Here is a 20,641-nt window from a genome sequence, read left to right as displayed (position 1 = left end):
GGTCTTACTTGAAGTGCCAGCCACTGGTCAGGCCCTGCACTTAAAAATAAAAATCATGGCTCAAGACTGAAAATGATGGCTAATCTCTAGTACTACATTTTAGTATTAGTCCTTGACAGAGAACTAGTTCTCCTGGCTGGGTGGGGCCAGCCTGCAGATGGTGGTCACCTGCGTCTGGCAATGAGGAAAAGCTCCTACAGGACCTGAGAAAATGGAAGGGCTTGACACAGGTGGGGAAATGTGGTGTCCATAATACTTCAGTCCCTACAGTCCCTCATACTAATTCGAAACCTGAAGAGGAAAGACAGATGGGCTGGGACTATCTCACATATTCTATTTATTAAGGTCACAAAATTTTTCCTATTTAATATACTAAAGCAGACATAAGTTAAAACTGATTTGTGGGCTGGCTGCACGGGGCTGGGCGTGTGGCAGTCACTGAGCTCTGCACAGGGCGGAAAGTAAGAAACTCTGCTGTGTCTTGGGGATCTCCACCCATATTCAGCTTCCTTCACAGGAGGTAATGGTATTTTCTGCATAAATTTACTTTCAAATTGGCTCTTTGTTTCCATAGAAGAAAGCATTTTTCCACTTTATGGTTGGTATCTATACTAATTTGTTTCTGAAGGAATTTGCCAAAAGTTATAGATCAGAAAGCTTTGTTACTAGTACAGTTTACATATATATATACACACACACACATATATACACATATACGTATGTATATATATACATATATACACATATACACACATATATATATATGCCTTCCTGATGGTGTAATTTTTTTAAGATTTTATTTTTAAGTAATCTCTATACCCAATGTGGGGTTTGAACGTATAACCCCAAGACCAAGAGTTGCATGCTCCACCCGCTGAGTCAGTCAGGCGCCCCGATGTGTAATTTTGAAAAATTGCTCTGATGCTTTCTTTGATTCTTGGTTTGAGTATTTGTTTTTAAGAACTTGAAAAGGTGGGGGCGCCTGGGTGGCTCAGTCGTTAAGCGTCTGCCTTCGGCTCAGGGTGTGATCCTGGAGTCCTGGGATTGAGCCCCTCATTAGGCTCCTCCACTGGGAGCCTGCTTCTTCCTCTCCCACTCCCCCTGCTTGTGTTCCCTCTATTGCTGGCTGTCTCTCTCTCTGTCAAATAAATAAATAAAATCTTAAAAAAAAAAAAAGAACTTGAAAAGGTGGGCTTGCTACAGACATATGTGTTCAAAAAGACACTTGTTTGAATTCCCATGTAACATTACATGCTTTGTTGAATTGGTGTTTTGTAGTCACAATAAAGTACTGCTTCAGCTAAAAAAAATAATAAAAAGAAAAATGATTTGTGGCCCCTTTATTCTTTCCCTTTGTCAGGGTTGAGATGATTTACCTGACACATAGGGAACAATACAAATGAGCAAACATATTGAAGATAATGGGAACCTGCTTTCATCCTTTTGGAGGAGGGAATTAGAGCTACGGAAAGGGGAAAGGCTAGATAAGCCCAATGGTGTTGCATTGGAATTGACTGGAATGTGAGCTCATGATCAGATAGATAAGCAGAGACAGGGACACAGGCATGATGTGTGTATGTATGTATGTATGAGTGCATATACACACATGGAGATGTATTTTCTAGCTCTGTCTGTTGAGAGGGAGTAGCAGTAATGACACCCCAACTGGGAAAATGAATACTTCTGGTACCCAAATGTTGGTTTTGTTTTGTTTTTTTTTTTTAAAGATTTTATTTATTTATTTGACAGAGATAGAGACAGCCAGCAAGAGAGGGAACACAAGCAGGGGGAGTGGGAGAGGAAGAAGCAGGCTCATAGTGGAGGAGCCTGATGTGGGGCTTGATCCCATAACGCCGGGATCACGCCCTGAGCCGAAGGCAGACGCCTAACCGCTGTGCCACCCAGGCGCCCCCAAATGTTGGTTTCTAAATACCATTCTCCACTAAAAGAAATCAGGACTCTTCAGAGAATCAGTTCATTCCAAGGCTGGGTAGGGAAAGTACAAGATGATATTTTGTACCAGAAAGTAAAGAAATATATAAAGAATGGCGGGACATACAAAAAGAAAGATATAGGAACCAGCTTGGAGGGGCTCTCATAAGCCAAATCTGAGATAATTTGAGCACCTAAATAAATAATGACAGTTACAGATTAAACCCCACTGAATTAAACAGGAATCCATAGGTCCATAACTAATACAAAAAGTGAACCAATCAATAAATGGGGAAGAAGAGAAAGCTCTGTCTTACAACAGAAAGTAAACTAATGTATATAGCAGGAATGATGGGATTAGAAAGTCACTGGGAAGCATCAAAATAATAATTGATTCAGGCAAGAATCATTAATAGATGCTAAAACTAGCTGGTGAAGATACGAGGAGAGAAAAGGTTGTTACACAGTCTCAAAATATCTCTCTATAAAATATTTTTTCATTGGTAAATATAAAAAATGTATTAATTTAGGTTAGAAATCCTGGCAGACATCATCTTAACCAAGCAATAAAAGCTAATCTCACTAGAAATGGAACAAATCGACGTGGAGCACTGCCCATCTTGTACTGGGAGGAACATAGCATTACTTCTGTGGAAATTTGGCCAAAAATGCGTAAACTGAATCTAATTTTCAGAAAACATCAGACAAACCCAAACTGAGGAACATTCTATAAGGTAACGAGCCTGTACTTTCTTTTTTTTTTAAAGCCTGTGCTCTTAAAAAAATGTCAAGGGAATGAAAGACAAGGAAAATCTGAGGGACTGTTGAAAATTGAAGGAGACTAAAAAGGCACAACAACTAAATGAACACGTAATCCTAGATTAAATCCTGGGCCTGTAAAGGACATTACTGAGACACTTGGCAGAATGTGAATGGGGACTGTGGGTTGGATGGTGATCTTGTATCAGTGTTAATGTCCTGATCTTTACAGTGGGTATGGTGCTGACCACACAGGAGAGTATTCTTATGTTTAGGAAATTAACATAGTGCAGTATTAACGTGTAATAGGGCATCGTGCCTGCAACTTACTCTCAGTGGTTCAGAGAAGAAAATAATAAGCATGAATGTTCACATATAGAGAGGAAAACAAGGCAAATGTGGTAATATGTTAGCACTTAAGAATCTAAATGAACGGTATATGGGCATTTTTTATACTATTCTTAAAACTTTTCTGTACGTTTGAATTTTCTTTTAAACTTAAAGAAAAACATTTTATGAGGGAGAAAGTACCTGGATAAAAGAGGTATATCCTGAATTTCCAATAAAAGAACCGACTTACAAAATAAAATGAAACACCCAGCTGGTAGGCTAGGAAAATCATTTGCTGGGCCCCACTAGCTGGGCCTGGTGTCTCTCTTGGGCTCTCCTACTTAAAGGCTACAGATGGTTCCTCTTACCTCTGCCATGTTGATGAGTCCCACAGCCAGGGTCTTATAGCCCAGGATGGTCCGGTTCTTGTAGCGCTTTCTCCTTTGCAACATGATCTGTAGCTTATTGGCATCTCGCTTCAGGAAATGAGGATACTGCCAAGTACAAAAGAGTCAAGCACAGTTAATAAGCAACTGGGTCCTGGGGTGCCTGGGTGGCTCAGTCGGTTAAGCACCTGCCTTTGGCTCAGGTCATGATCCCGGGCTCTGGGATTGAGTCCCTTGTCGGCTCCCTGCTCAGGGGGGAGTCTGATTGTCCCTCTCCCTGTCCCTCCACCCCACGCCCCTGGCTCATGCTTTCTCTCTCACTCTCTCTCCAATAAATAAAATCTTTAAAAAAAGGAAAAGAAAAGGAAAGAAAGGAAAAGAAGAAAAGAAAAAAGAAAAGAAAAAAGAAAAGAGCCTTTTTCCTTGTGATGTGACCAAGTGTTTTCTCCATGTGCTACAATTTGGGCCCCTGGGATTATGATGACAGAGAGACATACTAAAGAGGGATAAGGAGGAGAAGGGAAGGAATTGAGATTACAACATGGGGGCAGAAAGAGACTGAAGGGGAAACATTCAGCTGGGGTGTGGGCTGTAGATTCCGGAGGAGAGGTAATGGGGCTGAGAGTAGGCTGAGAAAGAATGGGTAGGCTAACAGCCTTAACCAAGGAAAAGGAAAAGAACTTGGGTCTCAGCATCCTCACTGTGGCCAGCTAAGGGATCGCTTCGGTCCTTCAGGCTAGCTCTAGAGGCTCAATTCATTGGGTGACTTTAATTCATTGTGCTATGGTTGCTCTTGGATAAAACAGTCTCCAGATTAAAGGACTATTTAGGGACTAGACTGGACATTAGTGACAAAGATTGAGTGGATTCTCACCTGGAGGGAGAAGGTTAATTGGAGTTCTGTTTCCACCAGTCCACTAGCTGGAAGGATGATCTCATTGGAGCGAAGAATCCTTTTTGAACCCTGAAACCAAGAAAAAATAGGTCAAATGTGTATCATCAAAAATCAGACCAAAAGAAATACTAAGTTTGCAAACAAATTTAAACTCTACAAATATTCTTTTTTTTTTTTTTTTTAGATTTTATTCATTTATTTGACAGAGAGACAGCCAGCGAGAGAGGGAACACAAGCAGGGGGAGTGGGAGGGGAAGAAGCAGGCTCCCAGCAGAGGAGCTTGATGTGGGGCTCGATCCGGGGACGCCAGGATCATGCCCTGAGCCGAAGGCAGATGCTTAACGACTGAGCCACCCAGGTGCCCCTCTACAAATATTCTTTTTTTTTTTTTAAAGATTTTATTTATTTATTCGACAGAGATAGAGACAGCCAGCGAGAGAGGGAACACAAGCAGGGGGAGTGGGAGAGGAAGAAGCAGGCTCATAGCAGAGGAGCCTGATGTGGGGCTCGATCCCATAAGGCCGGGATCACGCCCTGAGCTGAAGGCAGACGCTTAACCGCTGTGCCACCCAGGCGCCCCTACAAATATTCTTATTTTATCGGTTTTCGTTAAACTCATTAAAATCAAGCCACATCATAGGTATGATTTTATATGTATTATGTTGTGCATTCATGAAAGGTTTTCACATGAAAGTGATTTATTCTTGCATGGGAGTTCTCCTAACACTCCGGAAGAAGAGCCGGGCGGGTAGCAGTACCCTCCCCACACTCACCTCTGACTCCCTTCTTCCTCTTCAAATTGACACTTCACCAGCACTGTCTTGTCTTTGGGACTTTCTTTTCACATGCTTTTTTTTTTTTTTCCTTCCCTCTTGGATGCTCATTCATGCTTCTACACATACCTAAGGCCCTCATCTTTCAGGTCTCAGCTTAATTTTTTCGCAGGAACCTTTCCTTCCAAACTAACAACGGGCTAGTTACCCAAGCATTTTTAGCTCTAAAAATAAAGTTGGGCCAAACTATTCCTGAAGTGTAAAAAGAGATCAACAGGAGGGCCTAAGGAATACCAGTAAATTTGTATAAATTACTTTTTCAAAAAAAAAATTGAGGTTTAATTTAAACACGGTGAAATGCCCAGATCTCCAGTACACAGATCAATGAGTTGATAAATGCATCTACCTGTGTCACCCACATCTGTCTCAGGACGTACATCATTTCCATTGGTCCAGAAAAACTCTGTGATCCTTCCCAAACAGTTCTACACTACTCTTTCAGAGGTAAGCACTGTTCTGATTTCTTTCATCATGTTAGTTTTGTCAATTCTAAAATTCCATATAAATGGAGTCATATGGTATGTACTCTTCTAGTTGGGCTTCTTTAAACATCATTTTTTGAGGTTCATACAGGGTGTTGCATGTATTAGTTCATTCCTTTTTATTGCCGAGTGGAATTCCATTCTATGAATATAGCACACTTTGTCCATTCTACTGTTGCTGAACATTCACATTTGGGTTGTTTCTAGTTTTTGGCTATTATGGCTAACGTCGCCATTCTTGCTACAAGTCTGTGTAGACATATGTGTTACTTTTTCTTGGGCAAACACCTAGGACAGGAAATTGCTGGGTCTTAGGGTAGATGTATGTTTAACTTTATGAGAAACTGCCAGACCAATTTCTAAAGTGTTGGTACCATTTCTACCCCCAGCAGCAGTGTATGAGAGCGCCAGTTACTCTGTATCTTCACCAGCATTTGGTGTGATCAGGCTTTGATTCACGGATTCTAAGGGGTACATACAGTGGAGTATTGCTGTGGTTGCAATTTGCATTTCCCTGATGACTACTACTATTAAGCACCTTTCCATTAGTTTATTGATCATTTGTAAACTGCCATTTAGGAGGTCCCTCATCAAATATTTTCATCCAGGTTTGTTTAACTTGTTTTTGAGTTGTAAGACTTTTTTTTTATGTATACAAGTCACTTGTCAGATGTATGTATTGTAAATATTGTCTTGCCTACTTATTTTCTTAAAGGTCTTTTGATGAAGTATTTAATTTTGATCAAGTATACTTTATTATTTTTTTGTGGTTAATGCATTCTGTCCTAGCTAAGAAATCTTTGTCTACTCTAAGATTGTGAAGTTACTCTGCTGTGTTGGAGCAGATAGTCTGCTGTTTCCCTTTAATTTTATAATTTTAGTTTTTACATTTAGTTTTTATATCCATTTCTAATTTTTGTTTTTACAAAATGCAAGTTTTGTTTAATGCAAGAAGGAAAATCTAAATACAATATTTCACCACAATGTTTTTGTAACGAGAATAGTATTACAGCATACCACTGAAAAATAATAAAGGAAATTCTGCCTCATCTGCTAAATAACACTTTTTGTAGTAACCACTATTATGAACAAGATTCTTGACAAATTTTCACCTGACTTTACTGATTTATTTGATTTAAAAAAATCTCTGTAAAATGAATCTCAGAAGTGCTGAAAGAATTCAAAATGTGGTTTATATAGAGCAGTGGTTCCAACCAGAGGCAGGAGACATTTGGCAATATTTAGAGATATTTTTGGTCATTAAAACTGGTGTGTGTGTGTGCATGTGAAGTATTTCTAGAGGGTAGAGGCCAGGGTTGTTGCTGACCATCCTATGATGCACAGACTCCATATGTCTAGTGCCACTGATAAAAAAACCCCGCTCTAGCTGAAACCTCATCTCCACTGAAGACACGGCTTCTTGGGTAACGCTCTCAAATCATGGCCGTTTTTCTCCCATAACCCACACCGCTGGACTGGAGATGGGGAAAGTGTCCTCCTTGTTTTCATCACCAGCTCTAGAACATTCTCCCCTCCACCTCTCTAAAAATCCTGCCCTCAGTTCATATTACCCTCTATTCCCTGCTGTTGCTGGGATCTTTAACTGTAGTCATTCTTGCTCATTTCTTGATTTTAGCTCCTCACTCACTGTTCTTCTCCCCAGTACTACACCAGCCATAACTCTCTATGATTTCAATATATGCTCTCTCCTACACCTTGGCTGCTTCAATCCCATAATCCCTGTCTCCTGATGATCTTGTCCTCACAATTGTTTTAGCTACTCACTCACATGATCACCCTCCGGATCTTATCATTACCAATAATTACAACCAATACCTAATCTCAGTTTCATGCTCCCCACTCTCTGATTACCACCTATCTTTTCAGCTCATTCTCTCTGGTTTGTCAACAACAATAATCCTTCAGACCCACCAGGGCCTACAATCCAAGGATCCTTCCATTGTTTCAATTTTCCTCAGGCTCCTGTTGTCCCCCTTTCCTCCTTACCCAGCTTAAATGCCACAGTCAATCTTTATAAACATGTTCTTGCACACACACTTCACTCCTGTGCTCTGCTGCTAGTCTCCCATACTCATTTGGTAAAAATTACAACCCTGTTTAAATCCGACTGCAGGGTGCCTGGGTGGCTCAGTCAGTTAAACATCTGCATTCAGCTCAGGTCATAATCCCAGTCCCGCACTGGGCTCCCTCCTCAGCAGGAATTCTGGTTCTCCCTCTCCCTCTGCTCCTGCTCTCTCAAATAAATAAAATCTAAAAAAAAAAAGAGAGAAAAAAAAGAAAAATAATCCAACTGCACCAGCTGAACATGCCCAGAGAAAATCATATAATCAGGCGAACAGGTCTGTCTTTAATATATGACCCCAAATCAGTAGTGGGCTGACAAGGCAGCCTAGCAATTACTCTGTATTGTCCCAAGTCTTTCCACGTTTCTAATCTACTTGATGGCAGTTTTATACTTTCTCATTTTCCCCCAAACCCCTAACACCTCCTTACTTCTGCTCATTCTAAGCTGATAACCTTGATTCCTACTTTGCTGACAAAATGCAAGCAAGGGGAAAAGGGCTCCCACAACTCCCAGCACACCTACCTACTTAGTGCATCTGTGCTCATGTATCCTTCGTCCCTCCTGTTGTACAGACGAAGGATCCTCTCCCATCTAAACTCAACCGTTCCACTTGGGCACCAGAGCTCACCCCTTCTCACCGGCTCAAATGCTCTTCTATCCAGTCGTTCCTCTCCTACATAATCAACTTTCCTCTTTTTTCTGGATCATTTCCACTAACAAACATGCTGTTCTCTCATCTTAAACAACAACAACAACAACAACAACAACAACAACAACTCTCTCATCCCCACATGCCCTGCAACAACAACAACAACAACAACAACAACAACAACTCTCTCATCCCCACATGCCCTGCTGGCTACGAACCTGTATCTTGTCTTCACTTTGTAGCAAACACCTCAAGAGTTGTCTATTTTTACTCTCCTGAAGTCCTCTTTCATTTTCTCTTAAATGCATTCCAATCACTCTTCCTATCTCCACCAGTCCACCAAAAATGCTATTGACAAGGTCTCAAATAATCTTCGCTTTAAAGAATCTAATGACCTGTTCTCATCTCCTTTGATCTATCTGCAGCTTTTGATAGAGCCGATCACTCCTGACTTCCAGCAACACTTCCTTCACCTGGCTTCCAGAACCCCATACTCTCTTGGATTTCCTCTTATCCTCTGGTTACTCTTTCTTGGTCTCTGTTTCAGGTCCTTCCTCTCCTCACTGACTTCCTAATGTTGGAGTACCTGGGACCTTAATCCTTAGACTTGTTCTCTATATTCACCCTACTCCTAATTCTCTCATCCAAGCTTAGGGTCTTAATTAAATACACTCTTCAGGTTATATCTCTATCCCAGACCTCCCTCCTGGACTCTAAACCTATATATTCAATTGTTTATTCAACATTTCCTCCTGGACGTTTAATAGGCATCACAAACATAATACGAAGGGCTGACTTTTTGGACATTTCCCTCCAAATCTGCTATACCCACAGTCTTGCTCAAGAAAAACTGGTGGAGCGCCTGGCTGGCTTGGTTGGTAGCATGGGGCTCTTGATCTCGGGGTCATGAGTTCAAGCCCCATGTCGGGTGTAGAGGGAGTGCTTAAATAAGCTTTAAAAAGAAAAGAAAAAACTCCGGTGCTACCCTCATCTCTTGCCTGAATCACTGTTATGGCTTGTTAACTGGTCTTCCTGATTCCTCTTTCTCAACTATAAGTCTCTTCACCATACAACAGCTAGAGTGATACCATCAGTCCTTTGCTCAAACCCTCCAATTCACACAGATTGAAAACCAGAGACCTTGCAATTAACTACGCACATCCTGTCCCCCCTACTTCTTTAACTTCATCTCCTACTGTTCTCACTCCTCTCCAGCCTCACTGGCCACCTCCTCCTTCCTATTGATTCCGTCAGACATACGCCTGCCCTAGGGCCTTGCCTTGCTGTTTCCCCCTACCTAGACTGTTCTTTCTCCAGATATTGCATGGCTCCCTCCCTCACCTCCTTCAAAGTCTTTGCATAAATGTCATCTTCTCAATGAGGCCTACCCTGACCACCACGTATAATTTGTACCTTCCCTCACCTCTGGCATACTCCATCCCTTTATCTTCTTTTATTTATTTCCCCATAGGACATATCTCCTTCCAATAGCAGCAGCCCTCACTATTTGAACTCTCGCTATCCAAATATGTGCTATAAATACTAGTAAGAATTTCTATCCTAGTTGCATTATCTGAATTGCAAACCTGTTAAACCCAATCTGCGTGTGCAGGTAACAGGACATAGAGTGCAGGGCTGTCACAGGATCACAGTGAGCATTGGCACTTCTAAAGCACGGTGCATTACATTTCTCATCTTTCCCACCCTCCTTCAAAGATATGCTCTTCATGGGTCCCAGTACTTGCTTCTTCCAGGTGCCTGGGGCACCACCAACTTGGGTCCAATTTCAAAATTATCTTTAGTATCTTTACATATCATCTTTAAGCTATGTAACAGTATATCTTCATTTGCAGTACAGAAGCAGAGCAATTTATATCTGATACAATATCGTTACTTACAGCACATAAAATACGCATTAAGGAGTATTAATGCAGTAAAAATTAGGTTCCTGGTGTGCTTGAGAGAGAGCATGAGTGGGGGAGGGGTAGGCAGAGGGAGAGGGAGAAGCAGGTTCCCCACTGAGTGAGAAGCCTGATGTGGGGCTGGATTCCAGGACCCCAGGATCATGACCTGAACTGAAGGCAGATGCCTAACCAACTGAACTACTCAGGTGCTCCGGTTCCTAGTATTTTATTTATTTTATTTATTGATTTATTTAAAAGATTATTTATTTATTTATTCGACAGAGATAGAGACAGACAGCCAGCGAGAGAGGGAACACAAGCAGGGGGAATGGGAGAGAAAGAAGCGGGCTCATAGCGGAGGAGCCTAATGCGGGGCTTGATCCCATAACGCCGGGATCACGCCCTGAGCCGAAGGCAGACGCTTAATGACTGAGCCACCCAGGCGCCCCGAGGTTCCTAGTATTTTAAATGCCTCTTTTTAAAATATAAGATTATTGGTGAATGGTCACATAGATATTTAGGAGTGTTGTAGTAATATCTGAAGAAATAGGTGGAGGTTTCTTGGATGTCTGAGAATTCATTGTTATTTTTCCCATTTAAATAATGGAAGATAGGCTGCTGCTATCCAACATGCCTCCCAGAATGAATTAGATTTCAAGTCCAGTCTGTGGATAATGTTCTTATTTATTATGTTAGTTGTCTCTTTCCTTCTACTACAATGATTCTAAAACTTTTCAGTCTCAGAATCTTTTTACACTCAAAAATTATATACCCAAATAGCTTTTGTTTATGTAGGTACATCCATCAGTATTTACCATATTAGGAATTACAACTGAGATATTTAAAAATGTGATTAATTCACTTAAAAAATAAACCTTTCATGTGTTTACATAAAAACATTTTTATGAAAAATATCTTTTCCAAAACAAAAACAATGTAGTAAGAAGATGGCATGTTTTTTTAAATAACAATTTTATTGGGATATAATTCAAATACTGTACAATTCACCCATTTAAAGCGTAAAATTCAATGGCTTTTAGGATATCCAGAGCTGTGCAAACATTACCACAATCAATTCTAGAGCGTTTTCATCACCCCAAGAAGAAACCCCATACTCTAGTTGTCACCTACTAACCTTCTTCACCCCAGCCCTAGGCAACCCCAATTTACTTTTGGACTCTATCAATTTACCTATTGTAGACATTTCATATAAATGGAATCATACAGTGTGTGGTCTTTTGTGCCTGCCTTTCATTTAGCACAATGTTTTCAAGGTTCGTGTTGTAGCATGGATATACTTTATTTTTTTATACCACCTTTTTACATATCCATTCTTCAGTTAATGGACTTGTTTCCAATTTTTAGGTATTATGAAAAGATGCTGCAATGAGCATTTATGTGCAAGATTTTATATGGACATGTTTTCATTTTTCTTGGGTACCATCTAGGAGTGGAATTGCTGGGTCGTCTGGTAACTCTATGTCACACATTTTCAGGAACTGCCAGTCTGTTTCCACGGTGGCTGCATCATTTTACATTCTCAACAGCAGTATGAAGGAGAGGGTATACTTTTACATTTCTGCAAATCTCTTTAATGTGTGGCTAATAGAAGACAACTGGATTCCCTACCTGCTTCTGTATTCAATTTGTTGCAAAATATTGTTTTGGTTGAGTGTATGAAAAAAATTCAGACTCAAGAAGATACGAAGATAAAAAAAGGAGGAGGCTTTTGTAGCATTGTTATATATTAAAATCCAATAAATTGACAGAAAAAGGACAACAGTGGAAAAACTGGGAAATCTGAATAAAGTCTTTAATTTAGTTAATAGTATTGTACCAATGATAATTTCTTAGTTTTGATAAACGTACCATGGCTAAGAAAGATGTTAACTGGGAAAAGCTGGGCAAAGGGAATACAGGAACTCTATGTACTATCCTGCATCTCTTCTGAAAATTTTAAATTATTTCAAAATAAAAGGTTAAAAATAAAAATCCAATCCATTGGTCTATTTCGTTCTTTGAATGGATCTTTTACCCAGCATGATTTTGTAACATCATGCATTGGTCATCTGGAAAACACTGGTTCACTGAGTTAGACAAACCTTTCAAATGTTACATATTTTTAATTATACAATTTAAAAAATCATTTTTTTTTAAAGATTTTATTTATTTATTTGACAGAGATAGAGACAGCCAGTGAGAGAGGGAACACAAGCAGGGGGAGTGGGAGAGGAAGAAGCAGGCTCATAGCGGAGGAGCCTGATGTGGGGCTCGATCCCACAACGCCGGGATCACGCCCTGAGCCGAAGGCAGACACCTAACCGCTGTGCCACCCAGGCGCCCCTACAATTTAAAAAATTATTATCATTACTATTGTCACTGATCTCTTCAGAAAAATCCTTAAGAATTGGGAAGCTGTGAAGCTTATAGTGACAGACACATTTTCCAAAATTCTAATTTTCACTTGAAAGATCAAATTTTATTTATCATTGGCCAAAAGTATTCTCAGTTGTTTCCCTTGAAGTGATAGGTTCACTTTGCTCATTTTCAAGAAAATATCTTCCAAGTAGCTGAGTTTGAATAACCAGTTTATCTATATGGCCTTCTTTCACATAAAAATGGTGTTCCGTAAAAAAAAGCAGTTATTTTATATATTTATTTATTTGAGAGAGCAAGAGAGTGCATGAACACGAGCAGGGGGAGGGGCAGAGGGAGAGGGAGAGAATCTTAAGCAGGCTCCATGCCCAGTGCAGAACCTTGGCGCGGGGCTCCATCTTACGACCCAAGATCATGACCTGAGCTGAAATCAAGAGTCAGACCATTGAATGACTGAGCCACCCAGGTGCCCCCAAAAGCAGATATTTAATTCACAACTGAATTGTACAAGTATTTCTTCAAGACAACAGTATACTTCACTATGAAGCAGAAGGGCTTTAGGTATGTTTGGGGCACCTGGGAGGCTTGGTCAGTTAGGTGTCCAACTCTTGATTTCAGCTTGGGTCATGATCTCAGGGTTATGAGATGAAGCCCTGCGTCAGGCTCCACACTCAGCAGGGAGTTTGCTTGAGATTCTCTCTCTCTCTCAAATAAATAAATAAATACATAAATAAATCTTTTTTTTAAAAAAGTGCTTTATGCATGTTTCCCATTTCTGCTTCATCCCCTCACTGCTGTGTCCCCTGTGCCTAGAGCAATGCTTTGCATATAATAGATGCTCAATAAAAATTTATTAAATGAATAAACAGGTCACTGGATAAACGAATATGACAGCATCTGTAATTACTTCCAGCTGCTTGGAAGTAAAACAATAAAAAATTCAGGATATTTATAGTTTTTTGGTATGATTTTAAATTTTACAGAATGTTAAATATTTAATCAGGAAATAAAGGAAATTATTTCTTTTGGCAAAGGCATTTGACTGTGGGGATAGCAAAAGCAGTGGGGAATTTCTGAAACCATACCAACACTGTTTGCATTGGAAAGCAACAGCTTTTAGCAAAGGCAACAATTCCTGAAAACTGGAACCCTGCCCATAACCTAGAAATGGGTGCAAAATCAGGACAGGAAGCAGAGACACTGAAAGTCTCCACTTGCACATGATTGCTCCATACTCGCTTTTTCAACTCAGGGTGCCTGGGAATGTTTCACAGAACTGGGAGGACTTATGTCCAAAGATGAACAGGGAATCAGACTATGAAGTGAGACATGCAGGAATTCATAAGGAGTAATAAAATGCCTTAAGTTTTGAGGACTAAATTAAGATAATGTATTTATCTCAGAAAGAGAGCTGAGGACCTCAGTGTATGGTACACACACCGTGAGTACTACGGACATGGAATTTAATGAAGCCAGTATTAGAACAATAAACTGCTGCATCACAGCTGATCTAGCTAATAAAATATGCTGGTGAGTAGGGAGTTATCCATATAGTTCACTACTCTTCAATGAGTAAGAATTTACTAAATACACAATTCTTTTTTTTTTTTTTTTTTTTTTAAAGATTTTATTTATTTATTCGACAGAGATAGAGACAGCCAGCGAGACAGGGAACACAAGCAGGGGGAGTGGGAGAGGAAGAAGCAGGCTCATAGCGGAAGAGCCTGATGCGGGGCTCGATCCCATAACGCCAGGATCACGCCCTGAGCCAAAGGCAGACGCTCAACCGCTGTGCCACCCAGGCGCCCCTAAATACACAATTCTTAAGCTGAAGAATCCAATCATTATTTAATGACTCCAGAATCTCAGTAAGCTCTAGGGAGTCATCATTAGGAAGGACTTAACAGTTAAGGAAGGCCTAGTAGTGGAGTTTAATGACTATATATAAATTACCTTCTCTTTAGTTTCTAACACCACTTCTGCCACCTGGTAATTAGCTGGCAACAGGTAAATTCCTTAACCTTCCTGTAGTTCAGTTCTCCCTTCTTTCCTGAACTTCGGGAATGCTTAGAGTACGAATGTTTGTGAAATATTTTGGGTCCCTTGAAGACACTGAGTAAATATAAGGAGTTTAATGGGTAGATTACCCAGAAGTAAAAATATTCCAGTAAATTTTTAACTGCCAAGTCTGAAACAATAATCTACAAAATTTCTTCTACCTTACAGAAAACCTCCAAAGTGCTTCTCCAACCCATGCATTTGTTTGGACCCAGAAACGCTGGGACTGAAACAGGCACCGGCCGTCGCAGCAATTTCTGAATCATTTATCAAACACTTTAGCATCTGTATCACCTGATCTTCAGACTAATCCTGTTGGATATGCAGGGCAGGAAGGACCAAGTTCTAAATCTTCAGACAAAGAAACTAAGGTTTAAAGAAACTGAGTGGTTTAACTAAGAGACAGAGAACTGGGACTCATTAGTTCTCATGAACTCAGTCATCTTACACTACTGTTTCTTGCTTGGCTGTGGAGGAAGGAATGGAGGGGAGGAGGGAAGGAGGAAAGGAGGGAAGGAGGGAAGTGGTAGTCCCCCATCAGTATTTCTGGAGTCCTAAAAGCTTCCTTGGACTCTGAACAAACAATCTTGCTCAACTCACCTGTAGCTTCACAGCAATGACCACTGAGTTAAGATCTTTGTCCATTTCTTTTAGCATGACGAGTTTCTTCAGGGTCAAGCTGAACAGCCTAGAAAAAATTTTGAGAAAGACAATCCAGTCAAACATAAGGAGCTTATGAGAGAAGTGACATGATGTTGGGGAAACAGTGCTTTACCTAAAGTAAGAATGTCAGAATGCCAAACTGTGTCCCCTTTAGTTATAGAGCACCCTCCTGTCTAATTCTGATCCTTGAGAATTGTCAAAAGGTACATCATTCCATGAACCTCTGTGGATGTCCAATGATCTCAAGCTAAAACTGACACCCTTTTCTACTTCTAACACGTGGGAACAATTTCTGAGGGGAGAGGCGTACGTATACCAAGGGCAGGTATAGATGTTTATTTTGCTTATCCAGTCCCTCTTCCACTTTACATCTTATCACACCTGAAACATTTACAGATGTAAATCTGTAGCAACCAGGAGGCAATCCACACAAACAAAATAGATACCATTTGCAGAAAATGACTGAAATGGCCACAATTTGGATTTCAGCTGAATTGTGCTTCAGGTATGCAGAAAATCTTCAGTGCCACAATGAGAAAGTTCCCCTACCTGAAAGAGATAGGACTGTCCCTTGCTCTGGAGTCAGCAACTGTAATCTGACCTTGCCCTCCAAGATAGGGCTACCCTGGTCTTCTAGCAGGAGTTAGGAGGGAAACTTTGGATACTGCCTTTCTGCTTCTGGTTTGGTTGGTTCAAGTCCAGAACATTCCCTTCCTTGGAGAGGCGCTGGTGAATGGGGAGTCACACAAAGGATGCTGTTTACCAGAGTCATAACAAGTCCTCAGAATTAGACTCTACTTTATGCTTCCTCTCTCTCCAGTGCTGTAGCTCTCTTGTTCCTGCTTTCTACCTGTCTTACCTCTCTCCACTCCATGCACTAAGCTCCAGTCATACTGAACTTCTTTTTGCTCCTTGAGTGCCACCCCTCTGGGCCTTCTACCAAAGGGCTGAGCACAACACTACAATTACTCAGCAAATATCTGTTAAATAAAATTTTACAATTCCTCAATGCCTCCTCAGTCACCGACTCCCTCACCTGTGCTCCTAAAACATGCTCAGATTTGTTAAACTGGAATCACCTGCGCTCCCGCTCGCTCTTCCAAAATCTCCTCCTCAATGCCTACCCTCAGCATTGTATGTTTCTCTTTTCCCTTCCAAGTAGAGATGTGTTGACCCAAAAGGAACTCTGGTTCTGCCAACACCAAAGGGATTATTATATTCCACATAGTTGGCTATTAAGAAATGTAACTACGTTGTTCAATTGATTTTCAAGCCTTGCCGGAAAGGAAAGGGAACATGACTGGATGGACAAATGGAAGAGGCTGGATAGGCCACATTTTGCTCCTCATTGCAGACTGCTAATTATGAATGCTTTTGATGGGTTAGGTTTTTGTTTCTTTCCAAAGCAAACATTTTCTACCCTCAGACTGATCTGCTGGTGCTGAATAAACTCACTGCAAGATATAAAGAGTCACAGGAATAAATCTGGGGCACGTGTTTCTTCCCCTCTGCTTGTGATCCTTCTTCACTCTTTTATATATTCCACACATCTAGTGAGCATCTCCTGTGTGTTGGGCACTGGATTAGTTGTGAGAATCATAGAGGATGTGGTCCTTAGCCTAATGAAGATGACACAATCCACAGGGGAAGAAAAGTAACGACTTACATTATGTAAACTCCTTGTCCTCAGCTCTTTTATGTCCCGTAAGGCTCTGGGCCATCTTTCCTCTTACACAACATGTAAAAATTATAGGATAATATGGCAGAATTTTGTTAGGAAGGAATAACACATCATAGACCAATAAATGTTTATTGAACAAATAAATAAGCCTTTGTGCCACAGCACCTTATGTCAATATGAGAGCCAAGAATGATTTATTTATTTTTTTTAAAGATTTTATTTATTTATTTGACAGAGAGAGACAGACAGCGAGAGAGGGATCACAAGCAGGGGGAGTGAGAGAGGAAGAAGCAGGCTCCTAGCAGAGGAGCCTAATGTGGGGCTTGATCCCAGAACGCTGGGATCACACCCTGAGCCGAAGGCAGACGCTTCATGACTGCACCACCCAGGCGCCCCAAGAATGATTTAATACCTTAGGTAACAAAGTAACAGCAAGACTGGATATGATCAGTGTTTGCTTAGAAACTAGACACACCACACTGATTTTCATTCTACTGGCAATCAGTTCAATAGATCTTTTTTATTTGTTTGTTTTTAATGGTATGACTCAAAGGGATATGGGGATTTAAATGCATTCTAGTTCTTCAAAGTAGAAGAAAAATGTCTATGACTCATTAAGCATCTACCATGTACCAGTTGCTTGATATATATTGCATTATTTCATGTAAGTCTCAAAATAATTCTAAGAGGTGAGTAATATGCCCATTTTACAGATGAGAATGCCAGAAGGATTAAGAGACTTGACCAAGATCACACAGAAAGTGGTCGAGCCAAGATGCAAATTTAGGCCTATCTTAGCCCAGAAGCCAAATTAAGTTACTACAAGGCACTTTATTAGAAAGTTAGAAGAAATTATTTTAATTACAAGTAAATATTTTCAACATATATTTTAAAATAACAGAAAAACTCCAAGGAAATGAGATACATTTCTCCTTAAACCCATACTCACACGTAGTTGACTGTAACAGTTCCAGACAGTTCCGAGGATGACTAAGCCTGACTGAGCCTGGCAAGATGTTCTGACTGGAGGTGTTGCAGTGCAAAAGAGGCTGAGGGAGATTCTGATCTTAGGTTTTCTTGTTACTCTATGTTTTATTGGTTGGGTACTTCTTATGCAGTTAAAATACAGAATCCAAGGCCTAAATAGAAGGGTCCTTCCCTGATCACACTCCTGTTTCAATCAGTTTTTCCCAACAGAAAATAACTTTACACCAAAATTATAAACACTAATAATTCCAAGTGCTAGTGAAGATGTGGCATAACCAGAAATCCCCCGTGTGGTTGGTAAAAGTGCAAAATCGTACAATCATTCAAGAAAACCGTTGGTAGTTTATTAGTAGACATTAATTACATTCCTATTCCTATGCCTCGCTCCCAAGAGAACCCAAGGACAATGAGTCTGAGATTATGACCTAAGCTGAAGGTAGCTGCCTAACCAACTGAGCCACCCAGGCGCTCCAGGCATGTTTTACATTTTAATAGGATTCTTCTAGCTGTTCTATTAGGACAGAATGAAGGAATGCAAAGGGGAGAAGGGAAAAGTTGAGTTAGAAGGCAACTGTCATACTGCAAGCAATGGACTACTAGTGGTTTAGAGGGTGGTAGCAGGATGGCAGCAGTGGCGGTAGTAAAAAATGGTTTGAATTCTGGATACACTATTGAAGATGTTGGTCAACTCCTGAGTTTTTGGCCTGAACATCTAGAAAGGTAGGGTTATCGTTAACTGAAATGGGGAAAACTTGGTAAAGCACGTTTGAGGAGTTTAAGGGCAAGACTTCAACTTTGAACACTCTAAGTTTGAGATGTCTATTAGATTTCTAAGTAGACACGTTGAGTAGAGAGTTAGATATACAAGTTTGTCTCCAGGCTGGAAACATCAATATGCAAGTGTGGCATAGAGATGGAATTAGTCACAAGGCTGGATGAGATGATCCACAGAATGAGGACATGCACAAAGAGAAGAGTACCAGGGTTAAGCTCAAGAATACTTCACCATTAAAGACAGACAGAGGTGAAGATGACGAACTAGCAAAGGTGATCAAGAAGGATCAACCAGCAAGGTAGAGGGAATACCAAATAAATGTGATATTCTAGAAGCCAAGACAGAATGGTTGGCTTTATCAAGTGCTGCTGATGGGCCAAGACGAAGACTGAGAAGAGATGACTGAATTTAGTTCCATGTACCTTGACAAGACCAGTTTCACAGTATAGTGAAAATGAAGGCCTAACTGGAATGAATTTGAGAGAAGATGGGAGGAAACGTACTGAAGAGAGCAAATATAAAGACACAAACCTGTTTCAGTCTTAGCTCCACCCCAATATCCTGAGTAGTAAACTTCTTGCCCAACAGAAAATACAGTGCAAGCCACAGGTATAACTTCCCTATCTGGCAGTCTGTATTTCGCTATGTGCTAGGACAAGGGTACACAAACTGACCAGCCCCCAGTAAAAACCTCTGCACTAGGTCTCTAATGAGCTTCCCTGGTAACAATATTTCCTAGTTGTCACAATTCAGTGTATATTGTGTGACTTCACTGGAAGAAGACTCTTGAAAGCTTGCACCTGGTTTCCTCCAGGTTCTGCCCATGTACCTCTTTCTCTTCACTGACTTAGCTCTTTACCCTTCTGCTGAAATAAATCATAGCTGTGACTATGACTATGTATTCTGAGTCCTGTGAGTCCCCTTAGGAATCATTGAACCCAGTGGTTGTCTTGTGGAACCCCAAAACAGAGTGGGTGGGAAGGGATAATTGCAAATGGGTACTATTGGGGTGATGGATATGTTCATTATCTTAACTGTAATGATGGTTTCACAAGTATGTATTTATGTCAAAACTTGTCAAACTGTACACTTTAAATATGTGCAGCTTATTGTATGTCAATTATACTTCAATAAAACTGTTTTTTAAAACATTTTATTTATTTGAAAGAGAGAGAACGCACATGGGCGAGAGACAGTATGGGCAGGGGAGAGGGGCAGGGGGAGAGGGAGAAGCAAATTCCCCATTGAGCAGGAAGCCTGACATGGGGCTCGATCCCAGGACCTTGGGATCATGACCTGAGCTGAAGGCAGACACTTAACCAACTGAGCCACCCAGTTGCCCCTAAACTGTTTCTTCTTTTTAACGGAAGGTTCTACCCAGTGTCCTAGAGTCTGCTAATTGCCTATCCAACATCTATTTTCCCCTTCCTACTTAAGAACAGAGCACCGATTTTTGGCTGAGCATGTTGCTTCTTAAAATAAAAGACCATGCTTTCCAGCTTCTTTTGCAGCTAGTCGAGAACACATGGCTAAAATGTGGCCGATGTGTAAGTGAACTTGTGGGAAGATTTTTTTAAAGGTAGTCCACTCAACTGACAGATCCTTTTACCTTCTTCTGGTCTGCAATGCAGGCTGATGGCTTTAGCTCCTGCAACTAACTTGGACCATGAGGAAACCTTGATAATTCAAGCCATGTGTCAGGAATGTAAATTAGAGAGAAGTCAGGATCCTTGACGACACCGTAGAAGCTACTGTATCAGCCGTGGACTGTTTATCTCTGGATTTTTAATTTTTTTAAGTAAGAAATAAACTGCTATCTTTTTTTTTTTTTTTTTTTTTTTTTTT

General features: G+C 40.6%; 1 protein-coding gene across 5 annotated transcripts in view; it reads right to left on the bottom strand.

Moving 5' to 3' along the window:
- PACS1 (phosphofurin acidic cluster sorting protein 1) overlaps positions 1-20,641 on the bottom strand; it is a 142,741-nt gene that overhangs the window by 26,839 nt on the left and 95,261 nt on the right. For all 5 annotated transcript variants that reach the window (XM_034644646.1, XM_034644645.1, XM_011221547.3 and 2 more), the window contains exons 2-4: positions 15,291-15,378; positions 4,282-4,371; positions 3,390-3,515 (exon numbers count right to left, since the gene is read on the bottom strand). In XM_034644646.1, the coding sequence (XP_034500537.1) occupies positions 3,390-3,515; positions 4,282-4,371; positions 15,291-15,378 (304 nt within the window). The remainder of the gene's footprint in view (positions 1-3,389; positions 3,516-4,281; positions 4,372-15,290; positions 15,379-20,641) is intronic.

The sequence above is a fragment of the Ailuropoda melanoleuca genome, chromosome 16, assembly GCF_002007445.2.
Source record: "Ailuropoda melanoleuca isolate Jingjing chromosome 16, ASM200744v2, whole genome shotgun sequence".
In the NCBI taxonomy this organism is placed as follows: Eukaryota; Metazoa; Chordata; class Mammalia; order Carnivora; family Ursidae; genus Ailuropoda; species Ailuropoda melanoleuca.
This window is presented reverse-complemented; position numbering and strand designations above follow the sequence as displayed.